This window comes from Trachurus trachurus (assembly GCF_905171665.1).
Source record: "Trachurus trachurus genome assembly, chromosome: 8".
NCBI classification, from domain to species: Eukaryota; Metazoa; Chordata; class Actinopteri; order Carangiformes; family Carangidae; genus Trachurus; species Trachurus trachurus.
In genome coordinates, this window is record NC_139905.1 from 32,225,231 (window position 1) to 32,245,482 (window position 20,252).

The window sequence follows — 20,252 nt, forward strand, 5'->3', positions numbered from 1 at the left end:
TCATTGTTGGCTTCTCTCTCTGCCGTGTTGCTATGTAACGTCCCAATCTTTGTAGCCAGCTCTTTCATATGAGCGGTAGCTGATGTGTTTTGCATAATGTACAGTAGTATACTAGCAGGATATTATATAAGAAACTAATCTGTGAAAATAATGTATGTGAAATGTGTTTTATTTTGCTACAGCTTTCACGGTGTTCCGTAACTTTGTGGAGAGAATAAAGTGGTTGTGGACATCAGTAAGAGGCGTGAATCTTTTAACCAGGGTAGATACAGGTCCAGTCAGTGAACTCACTTCAGAGTCTCCAGTCTACAGTTTGGACTCTCCAGTCCATCACACAGAACCTTCACTGAGAAGAAACTCAGTATGTTGTCACTCAGGTCCAGTTGTGTCAGGTGGGAGGGGTTGGACTTCAGAGCTGAGGCCACGACTTCACAGTGACTCTCTGAGAGTCCACAATCAACAAGTCTGTGAAGAGAGAAAATATCAAATGTGTCAGAATGAAATCAGATGAAAGCTGCAGTAACACAGTGTTTAACACAGTTGACGCATCTGATGACAGGACGTGAGGATGTGATGAACATCTGAGCTTCAGCTCATCTTCTCTGACTGAGTTTGACAGGAAACTCTGAGACCTGCACAGGTTTAATCTGGTTTAATTACGCTTTTTTTTTCAGAGCACTTCCTACGTGCTAACGTCAGACATACGCTCATCCACAAGCCAATCACTGACAATTATAAGCAGGCGTAGCCCTTGCGGGTAATGACGTCATGACGTAGGTACAGATGTTACTGGTTCAAATTTGCGGCGTTTGTCCTGCACTGCAGGATCGCGTGATCGCGTGACTTTTCACCACAACTGTTTTCCTCTAGGTGGCAGCACCGTACTAAATACTGCTCAGACGTTTTGGGGACAATGCTGACAGCCTGATAGCCGCGATTAGGAGTGGCGCTGTTCATGATACAGAATACAAGAGGATGAAAGGAGAACTAGCTGCAGACAGTAAATAATATAGTAGCCTAGTTTTTCAATGACAAAATGTAACGACGGCAGCTACAGTAGACTATAGCCCACGTCTCACTCTCTTTTTTCGGTCATCTGTCTCGTCATCTCCAAAATGTGTTTTTAAAATGAGCCAACTACAGTACTGTGCAGTAGTGCCGCAGATTTCTCACTCCGCACCTTGTTTGAGAGTGCAGCTGGATGATTTCTTGTGAATGAACGGGTCTGTGTCACTTTGGGGCTGGGCGATAAAACATAGGATAAATAACTTTCCCTCGATAGAAGACGCGGCCGATACAAAGTGACACCGTCAGCCATGCAGCCGGCCTGGACTTTTTATTTTTAATTATGAAGGATCATCTGCGCAAGGCAAAGATGATAGCATCAACAAAACACGGCGTAACACACGCGGCTGTATGGGACAGGCTTTTATTTAATTCAGAACAAACCGCTTAGCAAAAATGGAAAATATAGTCTATAATAATTAATTGATCTGTTGTTTGGCCACTGTTTGAAAATAACCCGAATTATGAGCAAATAATCTGATCCAGAACAGCAGTCATAATCAGACTTCTTCTAAATAAACCTAAACATTAAATAACTGGGTCAGGTCGGACCATGGGGTTATTTTTTCTCTTCTTCTTCACAGGAGAAGAGGAGGCTATGTGCAAAGTACCACATTAACATCTCTATTCATATAACGCCCATCGAAACAGCTGATTTACATGTCGGCCGTTAAGGCAAGGCAAGGCAAGGCAATTTTATTTGTATAGCCCGTTTTTACAAACAGTTTGTCTCAAAGGGCTTCACATGGCATCGTAGCAACATCCTCTGTCCTTAGACCCTCACATCGACTGAGGAAAAACTCCATGGAAACCCTTTTAACAGGGAAAAACAGGAGAAACCTCAGGGTGAGCAACAGAGGAGGGATCCCTCACCCAGGACGGACAGACGTGCAATAGATGTTGTTACAGACAAGAAAACAGTTTACAGTTTGTCACAGAATGTGCGGAATATGGAAATGTTAACACATGGCGATTGGCCATTCACGCGGCTTTGTTCTTGGTTTCGGCCAATCAGCTTATAAGCACATGGCTAATTATCAGCTTTCAACCAATCGCACTGTTTTAATGTGTGTGTGTGAAAGTTATTTTCTTTAGTTCATTTTCGTTTCTTTTGGATTTTTTTTACAACAATGTATCAATATAATATTGTTTTCGTTTCATTTCGTTATAAAAATCAATCCCTTTTCTTTGAAACAATGAGATTGAGCAGCTAAAACTCAATAAACTCAACCATGGCTTGTCTTATTGTTAATCTGAACGCACATGTATAAAGGGCAGAGTCAAGGCAGCAGATAAATCACAAAACATCAACGCGTCCGTGAGCGCAGCGCACCTCCTCTTCTCCTGTGAAGAAGAAGAGAAAAAATAACCCCATGGTCCGACCTGACCCAGTTATTTAATGTTTAGGTTTATTTAGAAGAAGTCTGATTATGACTGCTGTTCTGGATCAGATTATTTGCTCATAATTCGGGTTATTTTCAAACAGTGGCCAAACAACAGATCAATTAATTATTATAGACTATATTTTCCATTTTTGCTAAGCGGTTTGTTCTGAATTAAATAAAAGCCTGTCCCATACAGCCGCGTGTGTTACGCCGTGTTTTGTTGATGCTATCATCTTTGCCTTGCGCAGATGATCCTTCATAATTAAAAATAAAAAGTCCAGGCCGGCTGCATGGCTGACGGTGTCACTTTGTATCGGCCGCGTCTTCTATCGAGGGAAAGTTATTTATCCTATGTTTTATCGCCCAGCCCCAAAGTGACACAGACCCGTTCATTCACAAGAAATCATCCAGCTGCACTCTCAAACAAGGTGCGGAGTGAGAAATCTGCGGCACTACTGCACAGTACTGTAGTTGGCTCATTTTAAAAACACATTTTGGAGATGACGAGACAGATGACCGAAAAAAGAGAGTGAGACGTGGGCTATAGTCTACTGTAGCTGCCGCCGTTACATTTTGTCATTGAAAAACTAGGCTACTATATTATTTACTGTCTGCAGCTAGTTCTCCTTTCATCCTCTTGTATTCTGTATCATGAACAGCGCCACTCCTAATCGCGGCGATATGTGATACATAATCATCAAGTCATAAAGCAAGACAGGCTTTATCATATTACAATAGTTTCTGTGATTTAGGCAGTGTATACAGTAGTTAGTTCTAGTTTAATAGCCTAGAGTTTAAGCTGTGGATTACTGCACAGATCACTGAGTCATCCGCCTGTCGTCCTCCGTTCTCACAGATGCCACCTGGCGGTTGTTTTGGCACATTGAGGCTTTTCATTAAAACCTCTTGTCTCGCCAAAGAAAAAAAATGCATGAGTCTTGTGCCGTCTCGCGTGGACCACGCGTGAAGTCCGCAAATTTGAACCAGTAACATCTGTAGATCCTTTGGTCCGCTGGCTTAATAGCAGTGTGAAAGCGAACTTTACTGGACTATATGGAAACAATGTAACAAAAAAAAAAATTAAGTCCGGACCTTGGTCTATTAGGTGTGAAAGCGCCCTAAGTAAGGGATAATGCCCGACGAGGTGTGCATTATCAGAAATTAATGGATGATGCGGAGGCGAGAACCGAAGTGCCGGACACAAAGCGTCCGTTGCTTCCGCGAAGTCCAGTAATTACTGATAATCGGACACCTCAAAGGGCATTATCCCGCTTATACCATGGTCACTTACGAAATAAATAAATATTAAAGCAGAAGTAAGCGATCTGGTCTTTTGGCTAACTTCCTGTCAGCCGATGGAGTTAGCAGTCCCCGCCCTCGTCCCTACGTCACCACATTCACGCGCATCCCTTAGCTGCACACACAGAGAGGACCGCCCCTTTTTGCCGTTCTCTCTCCTCATTGGATAAAGGTTGTAGGATACAAGGAAAGTTTTCTCCTGGGCTTACAGCAAAGCAGAGTGACTGACAGACCCGTGTTTCAGACCAAACACTCTATATAAGTGATTGCTGTCGGAAGATATAACTATTTAAGACTTATATTAACACAAAAATTCCGCTTACTTCTGCTTTAAGTCAATTGACCTTTCGCAAAACCCCGCCCCCGAACGGTCATTGTCCAATCAGACATCATAGCAACCGTTACTATGTAAACAAGGTCCGTCAAGCTTCGGACCTCCGACAAGCAAAGTGTATTGTCGGACAGTAGTTACCCGAAGAGTTTGGCTGGGGGAGTCGTGTTCTTCCCCTTCCCAAAGCTGAAAACACAACAGGAGAGGTGCCTACAATGGGTCAAACCGTGTGGGAGCCCCCCCCCCACCCTGCAGCCGGACCCTTCTCCCACTCCCAGCTAAATGTCATGAAAATAAACAAGCATACAGCCTACATCTGCTCCAAGGTAAGCTAGCAGGACTTAGGGGGGGTCATTCCTATGTTCCCACAGCCCTATGTTCCCACATTTCTAACTTTTGTTGTCACTGAAAATTAGGCCCTATGTTCCCACAGCCCTTTGGTCCCACCATTGGTTGGGTTTAGGCAATGAAGAAAAGAGTTGGTTAAGTTTAGTAAAAAGACCCGGTAGAGGCTAGACAGGCCAGATAGATAGAGTCCAGATAGGTAGAGAGAGTCCAGTGGGAACATAGGGCCTAATTTTGAGGAAAACCTTAGAACTGTGGGAACATAGGGCCGTGGGAACATAGGGCTGTGGGAACATAGGGCTGTGGGAACATAGGCACGCTCCCGACTAGGGCTGTATCCCAAATCACTCACTACTACAGTGTTTCCTCTAGGATTTTTTTTAAGGAGGGGGGGGGGTCGGACCTAACAACTTTCACTTTCACCAAGCACTGCTGCAGCATGCGCTTCTCTCTCTCTCTCGCTCTGTGTGTGTGAAGGCCAATAACAAACAGCGCTATGAGGAGATGAATGAACGGAAGACATGCAGCGGTGTATTTGCGACCATTTTAAAAAATAGAAGGAGCTGTACGTATGAGGAAACACTGTAGGCCTACTATAGTGTACTTCCATAGATTGAATCCTCTCGGTGGGGAGAAAAGAAGAAGCTCTGGTCTCGGTCCGCGACACAAACACCACATCCTGTTACCCGTATTCTCTTGCAGATGCGCCACATGATGCAATTTATGAATCGATAAAAGCCGTATTTTGATCATCATTATGTTTACATTGTGACCACGCAATTTTGTAGTGGTGTCAGAATGTTTAGTGATTATTAATGTTCATAAATATAGCGCTCATATGCCTCTGAGCAAGACGCTCAATATAAAAACACTGTTTACACTCGGGCAGCGCCGAGAAGCTTGTCGGGCTAGCAACGGTAACTAAGGGGGGCGGAGCTTTTGCGAAAGGTCAATTACTAATACTTTAAAGCAATACTTACCTTTCTGGAACTTTTGCACATTTCTTTGTCTAAGTTAAAATGCTATTAATAATCTGATGATACATTAAAATGTAAGAGAAACCCAACAGGGTTAAAAACTCATCATTTTTTCATTCTCATATAATTCTGAGAAAAGTCTGACCAATAATATTATTCGGTCCGATTAATAAGATTTGACGAGCGACCGAACCTACTTAATATGTAATCACTTTGTGCACCCCTCTCCTCCTCTCCCCCCTCCCGACCAGGAAGAACGCTTATTGACAGAGCAGTAGCAGGACACAGAGAGCAGAGGAGACTAGAGTCACAACACACACAAGAAAGAAGGTTTTTGGAAATGAATAGTTTTTTAAAAGACCAATAACTGCAGCCGCAGCTGGTCGCGGAGTTTCATGTCTGATATTGTAACGTTGATAGTGAGCAGCCCCGAGTGATACGTAAACACAGGTCACATGTGTCTATAAAGCATCCAGTGCTAACGGCTAGGGGGCTAGGCTACTGTTAGCTCTGTGCTAATGGCTAGGCTACTGTTAGCTCTGTGAGTTCTCAGCGGTCCGGACCCGGTTGAACTCCGGACCGGCGCGGCTCGACTCGGCTCGGTCTGGATTTATTTTCGGCCTGAACCAGCGCATCAGGTGGCGCTGGTCCGGCCGCCAGCCCGGTTCGTTGAGAACTGTAATCTGTAACAATCACTTCCCCTGCGTCTCCAGTAGCAGTAGGCTAACAACAGGTTATTATAAAACTCATCAGTCATCATCACTGAGTCCGTTTATACGGTTTAAAACTCCGGTGTTGTGTTTGTTTGTGTTGTTCCCGTTTCACTCGCGTTCCTGTTCTGTTTACCGTTACCATGCCAACGCATGCAGCAGGGAGGGAGGGGGCTCGTGGAGATGCGGCAGGAGTGAGAGATGGGTGGGACTTGTGAGGGAGGTGGAGCTGTTGATTTTCAAATGTTTGTGCTGTGCTGAGTGAAATGCCAGATCGGTAAGTATTGCTTTAATGTTGTTTTTACCGTTAAAAATCATACTACAATCTAGTACCGCGGGAAGTAGGGGTGCTGGGGGTGCTGCAGCACCCCTAGTGGCTGGAGTGAGATTGGGAAAAATAATCAAATAATGATGAATGCGTAGCCTATTAATAATTTATGTTGAATGTTTTGGTGACTAATTAGATCTTCCAATGTTGAACTCTTTATAGACCTAAAGTAGAGTGTGTAATCTTCCCACTGAGAGAAACAGCAGAGCGCTCCCTGACAGCTCTCAGTGAGCTGCAGGTGAGTCGGCAGGAGAGCTCAGCACGTTCTTTTTTTTTTTTTTAGTCCTTACACACACAGATGTCCATGTAAGTTTGTCATCTGGGGTCCGTGTACTTCGCGGCCATTCGATTTTTCCTTTATACAGAACTGTCAAAAAACGAAAGTAAGCTGGTAATTTGGTTTTCCGTTTCAAACCAAAAACCAAAAAAACTAAATTCAGGCTGGTTTTTTCGTTTTTTGGTTTTTGGTTTTAAAACGAAAAAACGAGTAGCCTAAACCCTAAACCAAAATCAAATGACGGTCAAATTTTGATTGCCTTTTCGTTTTTGATCTTAAACAACACATTTACGCCGATGACAGACCGGAAATGTCTGAACTTCAAAATAAAAGCCCAGTGAATTGCGTTATAGCCACAGACTGTTGATGAATGGCCTATAAAATCTTTTTTTTTTTTTTTTGTAAATGTTGTGTTTTGAGCACATGGACATTTTCACAGCTGTGTTTATTTTTTACACATGAGCGACAAGCTGATCGTTAACTCATCTTCTACTGTTCTCCTCGCTGCGCTGGGTCTCTGTCTCTGCTGCGCTGTAGCGCTTCGCTTTTCTTCCATTCAGTCAGATCATTTTCACAACGTGTTCTGCGGCCCGTCTCCGGTCCCAACCGGGCTCCGGACAGGCTGTCCCTCTCTGAAGCAGAGGGTGAGGTCAGCTTGACTCCCGCATTAACGCCGATGACAGCCTGGAAGTGTCTGAACTTCAAAATAAAAGCCCAGTGAATTGAGTTATAGCCACTGTACTGTAGCCTATAAATAGCCTATGAAATCTTTTTTTCTTTGTAAATGTTGTGTTTTGAGCATAAGGATACATTTTCACAACTGTGTGAACACACTTTACACGTTAGCGGCCAAGCTCATCATTAGTTAATCTTCCTCACGTGCTGACCTCGGTCTGTCCGTGGCGCAGCGCTTCGCTCCCAAGTCAATCAGAGCATTTTCACAGCGTGATGAGGTCAGCTTCACTCCAGTCAGTCTTCACAGACAGTCCACAAAGAGCTTCTGAACATTTCCTCCTCAGTTTGTCCCAGGCGGCGGCAGATAGTTTTTAATTAATAATTTTTTTTTTTTATGGCTTGAACGCCATTATATGAGACCCGCCTATTAATTGAATACCGGCTGATTGTTTTGTTATTTGAGGAATATAGCTATATTACGATCTGCTGCAGTAACGTTCGCCACCTTATGGAATAATGCTGCATGGGGCTGGGTGATAGACCAGCTCTTCTCAGAGACTCAACGCGACCCTGAGGTCTCCAACCCCGGGCATATTTGGCAGGTGGCAGCGGCCCCTTTATGGTTCTTTTCTACTCTTTTCAGTCACATGAGATCCAGTCCCAGACCTCAGCTACAGTCCGGGATTTCATCAGGCTCCCTTCCCGGCACAGGGCACTCTAATTGGCAGCTTAGATGAGGGGAATCGCTGTGCGTAATGGTCGCGCGTAATGACAGCTCCTCGCCGGTGAAACACAATAAACTGCACTACTTCTTGCATGTTTGTCTCATGGCACGGAGGAGCCTACACAGAGGTACACAGACCAGATCAGGCTGCAAAGAAGTCCGCTGTGAAAATGATCTGACTGACTGGAAGCAAAGCAAAGCGCTACAGCGCAACAGAGACAGAGACCCAGCGCAGCGAGGAGAGCAGTAGCTATAAGGAAGATGAATTAACGATCAGCTTGTGTGAAAAAATAAACACAGCTGTGAAAATGTCCATGTGCTCAAAACACAACATTTACAAAAAAAAGAAAGAAAGATTTCTTAGGCCATTCATCTACAGTCTGTGGCTATAACGCAATTCACTGGGCTTTTATTTTGAAGTTCAGACATTTCCGGTCTGTCATCGGCGTTAATGTGTTGTTTAAGATCAAAAATGAAAAGACAATCCAATTTTGACCGTAATTTGATTTTGGTTTACTCGTTTTTTCGTTTTAAAACCAAAAACCAAAAAACGAAAAAACCAGCCTGAATTTAGTTTTTTTGGTTTTTGGTTTGAAACGGAAAACCAAATTACCAGCTTACTTTCGTTTTTTGACAGTTCTGTTTAAAGGAAAAATCGAATGGCCGCGAAGTACATGGACCCATCTGGTCATCTTTCATGTGAACAGCTCTTTTACCAAGTTTTCAAATTGGCTGTGTGGTTTTTACCTTGTATTTGTGTCACTGTCAGTTTGAAACTAGAGAAAGTTTATTTAAAAGTTACTTCCTCACCATAACAGATCTAAATCCTGAAACTGATTTTTTTGTGGAAAAATCTGATATTTTACTATACTAGGCCGTCTCGCCAAGCCCTATGAGGGGAGCTGTTAAACAACGTGTAAATAGTTGGATAATAATTCCTCACGGTGTGCCTAAACAGATTTTTGAGAGACACACACAGAGTTGCATGTGTCATAGACTATGATGGTACAGAGACTCAGGTTTAGATAAATATAGACCTAGGTATGGTTCATTATTGCATTATTGTTAAGTTTAATTAAAAGCAACATAATATTAATCTGAGAACTGCTTCTGTTACAAATTCTCGGTCTCTGGCTACAATGGGAAGTGCTGTTGTTTTTTCCCCATATTTATTTATTTACATTTATTCTATTTAGGTCTATAGGACACTTTATAGCGCCAATGACTATTAAAATCCCGACCAGTTTTGTTATTATAATAAGACTTAGTTAATAATAAGACACAAAATATGGGCAGATTTTTTTTTCTTTCTTATTTGTATGCTTTTTTTCAGCACCCCCTGCTCAAAATGACTTCCAGCAGCACTGCTACAATCACAACAAGCTGAAGATCACCATGTAGGAACTCACAGCTTTTCACCTTAAAAAATAAAACACAACTCACTTGGAAATGTTTCAAAGTCAAACTGAGAATAATGAAAATCAGTGAAAACTTTGTTTATCTGAATGATTAAATCACTAATCAATAATTATATTGATCATGTCTGGACTTACAGAGCCTTCCTGCAGTTCCTCACAGCTGGGATCAGTCTCCGTCGTCCTTTATCTGATGTCTTGTACTTGTCCAGGTCCAACTCGTCCAGAACCTGCTCTGACATCTGCAGCATGTAGGCCAGAGCTGAACACTGGATCCCAGAGAGTTTCTCCTCTGATCTGTTCTCTGACTCCAGGAACTGTTGGATCTCCTGATGAACTGACTGGTCCTTCATCTCCGTCAGACAGTGGAAGATGTTGATGCTTCTGTCAGGAGAAATTTCATCACTCTCCATCTCCTTCAGGTTGTTGATGGTTCTCTGGATGGTTTCTGGACTGTTGTCTGTCTGACCCAGCAGACCTCCTAACAGCCTCTGGTTGGACTCCAGAGAGAGGCCATGAAGGAAGCGAACAAACAGGTCCAGGTGACCGTTTGGACTTCTGAGTGATTTCTGCATGGCTCTCTGCAGGAAGTCATCCAGGGTTAAATCACTGACGCCATCAGAGATTTGATTATCATCATCATCCTCATAATCCTCATTGCCATCTTCAACTTCATCAGATTCATCACTATCACAACTATTATCATCATAATGTAAAGAAAATAATTCATTTGCATCATATTTGTCATCTTGTTTCCTCAACTTGATGGTGGTACTGTTGTCATGATTCCAGTGTTTTCCCAGGAACTTCTTGAGGACCTTTCTCTTCCTGTTGGTGAAACAGTGGAACATGTAGACTGCAGCCAGAAACTCCTGAACACTCAGATGAACAAAGCAGTAGACTGTTTTCTGGAAGATCACACTCTCTCTTTTGAAGATCTCAGTACAGAGTCCTGAGTTCACCAAGGCCTCTGTGACGTCCAGACCACATTGCTCCAGGTCTTCTTGGTAGAACATGATGTTTCCTTTCTTCAGCTGTTCAAACGCCAGCCTCCCCAGCTTCAGAAGAACTTCCCTGTCGGTCTCCATCAGCTCCTGTGGACTTGTCTCATGTCCCTCACCGTACTTGTTCTTCTTCCTCTTTGTCTGGACCAGCAGGAAGTGTGAGAACAGGTCAGTCGTGGTCTTGGGCAGTTCTCCTCTCTGGTCTGTGGTCAACATGTGCTCCAGAACTGTAGCACTGATCCAGCAGAAGACTGGGACTTGACACATGATGTGGAGGGTCCTGGACATCTTGATGTGTGAGATGATTCTTCTGGACAGATCTTCATCACTGGACCTCCTCCTGAAGTACTCCTCCATCTGGGCGTCAGTGAAGCCTCGGACCTCTGTCACCCTGTCAACACATGTAGGAGGGATCTGATTGGCTGCTGCAGGTCTGGAGGTGATCCAGACCAGAGCCGAGGGAAGCAGATTCCCCTGGATGAGGTTTCTCAGCAGCACGTTGACTGATGAGGTCTGTGTGACATCAGACACAACCTCCCTGTTGTTGAAGTCCAGTGAGAGTCGGCTTTCATCCAGGCCGTCAAAGATGAAGACAAGTTTACAGACAGACAGCTGCTCTGCTGTGACCTTCTGTAATGTTGGATGGAAAACATGGAGCAGCCCAAGAAGACTCAACCGCTGATCTCTGATCAGGTTCAGCTCCCTGAAGGAAAGCAGAACCAGCAGACTGACATCTTGGTTCTCCAAGCCCTCGGCCCAGTCCAGAGTGAACTTCTGCACCGAGAAGGTTTTTCCAACGCCAGCGACGCCGTTGGTCAGAACCACTCTGATGGGTCTCTGTTGGACAGGTGAGACCATAGAGACGTCCTCTATCTGTTGGACAGGTGAGACCGTGGAGACGTCCTCTCTCTGTTGGACAGGTGAGACCGTAGAGACGTCCTCTCTCTGTTGGACGGGTGAGACCGTAGAGACGTCCTCTCTCTGTTGGACGGGTGAGACCGTAGAGACGTCCTCTCTCTGTTGGACGGGTGAGACTGTAGAGACGTCCTCTCTCTGTTGGACGGGTGAGACAGTAGAGACGTCCTCTCTCTGTTGGACAGGTATGTCCTTAAAGATGTCGTTGCACTTGATCGTAGTGTCATGGATGGTCTTCTTCTTGGACGTTGTCTCCAGCTGTCTCACCTCATGTTGGGTATCAACCTCTTCACTCTGTCCCTCTGTGATGTAGAGCTCAGTGTAGATCCTGTTGAGGAAGGTTCCACTTCCTGTTCCACTTCCTGCTCCCTCAGTTCCTTCAGTCACTCGTTCACATCTGCTCCTCAGACTGATCTTATGTTGATCTAAAACCTCCTGCAGACCACGATCTGCTGAGAGAGAAGAGACAGTCTCAACTCAACTCAACTTTATTTATAGAGCCCTTTAAAACAACCACAGCTGAAACAAAGTGCTGTACATAATGCAACAGAAGAATAAATATAACATAATAATTGTTTATTGCTTTTAAAACAATTTAAAAGCAATAAAACAATTTAGAATTTAAATAAAACAATTAAAATAAAATAAAAACATTAAAAACAATGAATAGAACAGACCATAAAACACTAAAACAGAGGTAGAGTCTCATGCTGAGTTGAACGCCAAGGAATAAAAGTGGGTTTTAAGACGAGTTTTAAAAATGGACAGTGAGGAGGCCTGTCTAATGTGGAGGGGAAGCTCGTTCCACAATTTTGGAGCGGCAACTGAAAAGGCTCTGTCCCCTCTGAGCTTCCGTTTGGACCTCGGTACCTCCAGGAGCAGCAGATCAGCTGACCGGAGGCACCGAGCAGGGGCGTAGGGGTGAAGAAGCTCAGAGAGGTAAGATGGGGCCAGTCCATTTAAAGATTTAAAAACAAATAAAAGAATCTTAAAATGAACTCTAAAATGCACAGGCAGCCAGTGGAGGGAGGCCAGGATGGGGGTGATGTGCTCCCTCTTACGTACTCCAGTTAGCAGGCGTGCGGCCGCATTTTGCACCAACTGGAAACGTGCAAGGGAGGACTGGCTAACTCCAAAATAAAGTGCATTACAGTAATCCAGCCGAGATGTGATGAAGGCATGGATTACTGTTTCAAAGTGCTGATGTGCAAGGAGTGGTTTGACCTTTGCCAGCTGTCTAATTTGGAAAAAGCTGGACTTTACCACAGAGCTAATTTGTCGATCCAGTTTAAAATCACTGTCCATCTTAAAACCCAAGTTTAAAACTGTTGGCTTTGTAAACTCTGCCAAAGGGCCCAAGTCAACAGGGGGGGGTTCACAGAGGCCACTGGGACCAAACACCATCACTTCTGTTTTCTTCTCATTAAAATTTAAAAAGTTGAGGGCCATCCGGGCTTTGATGTCCTCAAGACATGCAAGAAGTGGTGTGAGGGAGAAGGCATTTTTCTTTTTTAGAGGCACATAAATCTGACTGTCATCAGCATAAAAATGAAAGGATATGCCATGCTTCCTCAGAATGGATCCCAGTGGCAATAAGTACAGTGAGAAAAGTAGGGGTCCTAGAATCGACCCCTGTGGAACCCCATATGGCAGTGGAGCAGAGCTGGATTTCGAGTCTCCAAGGCTCACACTCATTGATCTACCGGTAAAATATGACTTGAACCAGTCTAGTGCAGTACCACGTATACCCACTAGGTAGCGTAGCCGAGCCACTAGGGTGTTGTGATCCACGGTATCGAACGCTGCAGTCAAGTCTAATAAAACCAAAATAACATGTTCACCAGAGTCTTTTGCCAAGAGGATGTCATTGAACACTCTAAGCAAAGCTGACTCGGTGCTATGCAGACTTTTAAAACCTGACTGGAAGACCTCCAGGACATCATGTTCATCTAAAAACGACTTGAGTTGAGTGAACACAACTTTTTCTAAAATTTTGGAAATAAAAGGCAGCTTAGAAATAGGCCTAAAATTGGCCAGCACACTGCCATCAAGGCCAGGTTTTTTAAGTAGGGGCTGGACCACAGCATGTTTAAAACACTGAGGAACAACACCAGAGGACAGACTGGTATTGATGATGGACAGGACAGACTGACCTAAACATGGAAAAACCTCTTTTAAAAAACCAGGAGGGACCACATCTAGTCCTTGGGCCAAGACCCAAAATTTCACATATCGGTATCACCTGGGAGGGCAAATTCTAGTTGTGATTTTTTTTATTCCTATACACCCCTAGATTAAGTTTTGATATGATAGACCTTGCTGACTGGCAGCTTTATAGTATTGATCACCTCTTAAAGGAATAGACTGTTGCTGTTCAAAAACGAAAAAAGTGCTTTCCCTGGAACTCATCTTTCTTTCATCATATCCTCTCCTTTGGGTGTGTTTGAACTATTGGCCAGCCATAGAGACTTGTAATAAACCCTTAAGTAGTGTTTCAAGTAATTTATCTACAGTAATATAGGTGTAAATAAGCTTCAATTATCCGATGGTCAGGTCTAAATCATTGCAATGTATCTTCTAATTAACTCATTGAGTGCCAACCACGTAATTTCTCGTTTTTCGTTCCCATGTGTTGAGTGCCAAAAATGAGATTTTTCGTTTTTTGCTTTTTTTTAAAAATTATGAAAATAGACACTTTAATACACATTATATGTAAATTTGGGGACTCTACGACGAGGAGAACTGAAATAGATGACGATCAAAGTCACATGACAGCTCATGATCTGGAAGTTTTTATCATAACTCGGCTTCTGCAAACGGAGTTCTGCATGCAGATGCCGCTCTCACCCGCGCTGCTGCAGCAGCTGGGAGCTGAACCAGGAAGCTCTCAGCCGACAGTCCCGCCCGGTCTTCACCTCGAGCAACACCGTGTCCTCCCCAAAGTCCCCCCGCGGTAAAATCTGATGGTCTCTGGGCCAAAGCAGACCGCCGGCACCGACCCGTACCACAGAAGGACCGCGACCACCGGCGGGACCGGTCTTCCCGAGGCGCTGTGGCCGACAGACCCTCACGTTCCGCGGCTAGAGGCTATGACACGGCACGGCGCGTCTGTGTTATTGTTGTTTAGTGGCGCCCCCCCCGCCCCGATGGTGGTTTTGTGAATAGAACAACCATTGTTGTATATATTTATCTTATACGAGCCCTTCGATCCATAAATGCGAGTGTCAGAAGAGCGACAGGCACAAACAGCGCACCTTTCATAAAAGACGCTCTATCTCCTTTTCTAGAAAAAAAGGAGGGATTTTGGTGAAACCCAGCCATGTTTAGCTTGACTTTTCTCAGGAACGGAGGCACGTAGAAACAAACGGTTTGTGGTCATTTGAAGCATAAAGTTAAACCTTTCAATTGAGCTACAGTATGTGTCGGTGGCAATAATATAGAATACACTATGGCTCTACATAAAAAGTCAAAAATGGTCTAAATTGCCGGTACACTTGACTAAAACTTTGGAAAGGAGCGCGGCACTCAATGAGTTAAGGATACTTTTTGACAAATGTTATTTCTTCCCAATACCTTATTCCAGATAGATAGATAGATAGCTTTATTGACAATGAAAAAACTATGCTGGGTGGGGTGGTGGTGGTGGTGCCGGCTCACAGAACAACCATGTGGTGTACTGTGCACATTAAAACATTGGATCAGTTCTTTATTTTGGTAACTGAACAATGATGAACGCAGATCAACAAAATGTGAACAAAAGGTGGTGGATGTGAAACCCTGTCAATTAAGCTTGAGGCAGCGGATAATCTAAGGTTCTTCTTCAAGTTTCTCGGTCTGTTGCCTCACTGTACGAAGCTCAAGTTGCTCAGGCTCTCCCTCCAAGCCCAGATATTCTGCTGTTCCAGGTAACAACATTGTGCACTCAGATCCATCATCTAAGATGGCATAGGTATCAAAGGGTTTGTCCTTGTTAGAGAGTCTCACTTTAACAACGTTAAATTCTCAATACCAAGAATGCAAAGAACAATGAATTTGGGAGATCACAGGTACACAGAATGCTGAGACGATGCGTTCTCTTGATCATAGTGATTGTAACATTCCCACCAATGATCTCACTCTGACTGCAAAATTCTGAAAGCCTGCATCATCTCCAGAAATTACTCTAGGAAGATTTAAAATGGTCTGCATCTCTCTCATGGCCAGCTGGTGTGGTTGACCATACTGTCACTCTAAGGCTGCTAATGCCATAGTGAATGGTTGTGGATCATGTGCATAGGAAAGGGCAATATGGCGGGCAGAGAGGAGCTGTAACTGATCTAATAGGATATGAAATTTTTACAGTTCAGGTTCCTCTGTTGGCAACAAGTAAGTCAGAGCCATCTTCAACAGTATAAACCCATGAGGGTCATCATGGTTGAAATATGGGAATGAAGATCCCTCTACTCATGTTGAAAACCTGGAGCCCATAGTTTGCTGTACAGGAGCCACAGGTAAAGAGAAGCTCGGATTAGCAGGGGGAAAGCTCCAGTAAAGTGTGGGGCATATGAAACTGGAGCTGGCTGAGACACAGCACCTTGAGCTTGAGGTTGCTGTGCAGGCTGAGGGGGCATGTAATGGAATTGATATGGGACAACACTGCTTGGGTGATAAGCAAATGGTTTGGAAGACTGGGAAACCTTTCTGGGGTTCGGAGCAGGTACAGGTGCTGATTCAGACTGTGCTTTCTCACATTGGGGGGGCATTAGGGGTGGTTAGATGCATATGGTGTCTGTTGGGGCTCTATATTACATTCCTCTTCTGTATCTCCCTCCGAGTAACCCTGCTCATACTACTCAACTCTGTCCATCAAGACTGAAACCATACCAACCATTATAGTTGTGCCACTCCAGCCTCAGATTCAGGAGGCTGTGATACAGGTGCCGCTCTGGCCTGTGGTTGTTGGGGAGGCCTGTCATAAAGTTAAGTCTGTAGATCTTGGAGACATTCTCTCCCACTGTGGCCTTTCTCCTTGCTCTCTCCCATCATGTTGCTGAACAGGTCATGGGTCCATTTTCCAGCATGGGTGTTCGCTCCGGCTCGAAGGACCATGAAAAAACTATGTGTGATGTCTATGGATATTCTCATTCATCCAGGTTCATCGTTCTTTTCTGGGCAAACTGAATCGTAGGCAACTGGTCTTATATTTATCTGGGAAGACGTTTCGCCTCTTATCCAAGGGGCTTCATCAGTTATACGCAACAAGTCTCACTAGTCTGCACTAGCTAGACAAAGACAGTGGAGTAAGACCCAGGTATTTAACCTCTATGGGAGAGGTCACCAGAGTGCCTGTGTGGGTGTGTTTACAAAGGTAGCCTACTGGTTTCACTTGACCATTGTTGGGGTCCCCTGTGACATGATGTGTGATGTCCAAAAAGAGTATTAAATGACTTTTAATGTTTTATTGGCTATCTGTGTTCTTTTTAGAATTAATGACAATCTGCCTATATGGGAAAATAACAAAATGCGGAAAAAATTTAAAAAGCTGCCCCTATGAAAAGGCTATCATATTTTAATTTACTTATATTGACCCTAAAAACAATTTAGTATAGGTAAGGTTTTGCCCACTTAAGTGATACCGATATCTGGTCTGGCCCAAGGACTAATCATACGGAGAGCCTGATGGTTTAAGGTGGCCAATCAGGTCTTCTAAAAATGATAAGGACACCGGCTCAAACATTTCAAAAGTTGCAGAACAAGGAACAGGAACAGAGGGGTCCGATGCAGGAGCTGAAATGAGAGCCCTTACAGTAGCAACTTTATCGATAAAAAAGTCCAGGAAGCTATTGCAAGTCTCAAGGGATGCCTCTGTTGTGATATTTACCCCAAAATCGTATATTGCTATAATGTTTGGCTGACGCAGGGGAAAGCTGACTATCACAGTTACACTAGGTACGAAGACCAGATATCCCAATTGTTTATCAAACCACCAGTACACTGTGTAACTGCTACTTCCCCTGTCTTGTGTATGTCATTCTCTGGGCTGTAAGAGCAAAACACAGTAATTACACCAATTATAGAAAAGTTGATTACATGCTTCATTATTAAACTGATTGTCACGAGCTTATCATATGTCTAAGGCAAATGTCAATATCCCAAACATTATAGCAATATACGATTTTGGGGTAAATATCACAACACCTCCAAGATGACAGGCTGTGGGGCATTAAGAATGGTGTCAATTGTTTTAAATAATACACGGGGGTTGTGGCGATTTAACTCGATGAGGTTTGCCAAGTATTTTTGTTTGGTTTCTTTGACCGTGTCCTGGTAGTAGCGCCAGCAGTCTTTTAAGATTTGGAAGGAAACCTGCAGCTTGTCCTTCTTCCACCTCCGCTCGGCTTTGCGGCACTCCCGTCTAGCTGCACGAGTCTCCTCACTAAACCAGGGCTCAGGTTTAGGCTTGGGCTGCACATTTTTTATCGGAGCCACATGTTCATGTAAACATGTTCAATATTTACGATTGTCGGCCCAGTTTGGATCAAAAGTCGGCTTGTTTGTGGGGGAACTCAACAATCCTGAGTCACCGGCTCCGTGGAATGTGACGTGAAATTGAATGTAACCAATTAAGAAGAGAGCTGACTGCAGCACACGTAGCATAACAAACCAATGTGGCTAACGGCTCCATGGCTACCATCAACAGAGTAGCTACGTCAGATCACGTTTGATCACGCAAGATTTCTGGCGTGTTACTGTACGTCAATTTTAAATAGCTTTATTGGCATGAGAAGGCAGTGCTTATATTGACAAAGCATATCACAATAGAATATTAATAAAAACTAGAAAATTTCCTCGGGGGAAATTTTGAATGGGCCACGGGGCTACTGCCGGTTTTGCCATCTCTGTCAACATGGGAATCAAACCCACGATCTTAAGGTCAAGACAGAGCTGATCAGACAGACACATGATCATCTTTCTATAAGCACTGATATGGAGGAGCTGTAACCACATTAGGTTACCTGTGTGTGTGTGTGTGTGTGTGTGTGTGTGTGTGTGTGTGTGTGTAGGTAAGGCGTATTTATGAGGACATTTTATCGGACTAGGCACTCACATAGGAAGGACACCATGTAATTATGAGGACACCCCCAGTGTCCCCATAATTCAAGCAACGTAGAAGCATTCAGGAAGCCGCCATTTAGCTGCTCCCGCTTTTTCTCGACATGTCCCGACAAATGCGGATATCGGACTTTTTTGTGTATGATACACAAAGTCATACACACGGTTTTTTTTTCGCGCCACTTGGATTCATACACGATTTCCCGCCACCCCACACACAAAATGACCAGAAGTCATTGGCTGCGTGCGTCAGTGACGTTCTGCTCAGTGATTGGCTGCCGCGGAAGTCGGTCTCGGCAGGTTCTGCTCAGTGATTGGCTGAACCCGGAAACGTCGGCTCTGGACGCTCTGCAGCGGAGAACTCCTCCCACCAGCAGCCGCAGGTTATTCAGATGAGAGGATTTAATGAGGAAGACGCCAAAGAGGTAAGGATCTAATGTTTAATAGTAGTTAACGTTTGCTTATTGGAAAGTTGTTGGTTTGTTATTGTCATGGTCGTTCGCTCTCATTGTTAATTCTCTTCTACCGAGCTGAAATATCGACGGTAGCCTACTGCCGTGTTTTTAGGTCAGGGTATAAACTCTTAGCCGAGCTACCTGAACTATGAATGAAAGCATACAAGTTACAAGCTATTTTACGAATTAAAGCATAGTTGAAATCGCGTCGGGTTTGCTCGGGGAGCCTGCAAATTAAAAGCCAAGCTGGTCTAACTATGGTTAATGAAGCCTGGACCGTCTGGATCAGTCCGGCCATTTAACAACACTAGTGGAGTTTAATGTCAGATCAGGCTGCTGAGACAGAGGGGGACACTGCCTGCCTTACTGTAAGACAGCAGAGACACTTGTGAAAGACAAACAAACTGAAAACTACGGTATATTTCTCTGATTAACTGTTTTCTTCTTCTGATCGACGCTCGCTCTTTTTATTGATTTTCAATGTCGCTCTCTCCCTCTCTCCATTCACTCTGTAGGCCTATCTCGCTCAGCCAAACAAAATGTCCATCAGCCCGTCTCCTAGTTGATGCATCCCAGTCACATGTGGAAACAAGCTTTAAGCTTTTCGTAGTACGTTTGTGGGGTGAAGCCCTCGCGGAGAGAAACGTCATTAAAGTAAAGTCAGATCAGCTGGTTCACGTGAGATCAAGCTGCAGGGAGGAGGAGGGAGGAGGAGGGAGGGGGGCTCTGAGCAACATGGAGGTGAATAACAAACATTCAGTGAATGACTGAGGTGGAAATAGACGTAGTGTTAATGAAGGAAGACTTCAGGTTAGTGGAATATAACTGCGCAATGTTATAATTTCCCGTAAATGCAAAATCAATCATATGCAAATTAGCCATGTGTTTGTTAGGTGAGGAGTCGCGGAGAGAAACGTCATTAAAGTAACGTCGGGTCAGCTGCGTTCACATGAGATCAGGCTGCAGAGAGGAGGGAGGGGAGACTGAGCAACATGGATTTTCTGATGATCAAACATTCAGGGAATGATCGAGGTGGAAATGGACGTTGTGTTAATGAGGGTTAACTTCAGGTTTGTGGGCTGAGCTTGTGCAGGTTTATTTAATTTGCTGTAAATGCTGCAATGATTGTATGCAAATGCCATGTGATTATGTTGAGAAAAAAACAGCAATGAGCCAGTCCTCCTTATTTTTCCAGATCAAATGCTTCATCTGTTTGTGTAAACTAGTCTGGTGTCTAGTCTAGTCCAGTTGACCT

At 44.0% G+C, this 20,252-nt stretch overlaps 1 protein-coding gene across 1 annotated transcript in view; it reads right to left on the reverse strand.

Annotated features, from left to right (window-relative positions):
• Nucleotides 1-287: 287 nt before the first annotated feature.
• LOC310989756 (NLR family CARD domain-containing protein 3-like) overlaps nucleotides 288-20,252 on the reverse strand; it is a gene marked incomplete at both ends in the record, with an annotated part of 47,713 nt that continues 27,748 nt past the window's right edge. The window contains 4 exons of the mRNA XM_083976903.1: nucleotides 288-465; nucleotides 9,670-10,140; nucleotides 10,294-11,372; nucleotides 11,625-11,899. Coding sequence (XP_083833029.1) covers nucleotides 288-465; nucleotides 9,670-10,140; nucleotides 10,294-11,372; nucleotides 11,625-11,899 — 2,003 coding nt within the window. The remainder of the gene's footprint in view (nucleotides 466-9,669; nucleotides 10,141-10,293; nucleotides 11,373-11,624; nucleotides 11,900-20,252) is intronic.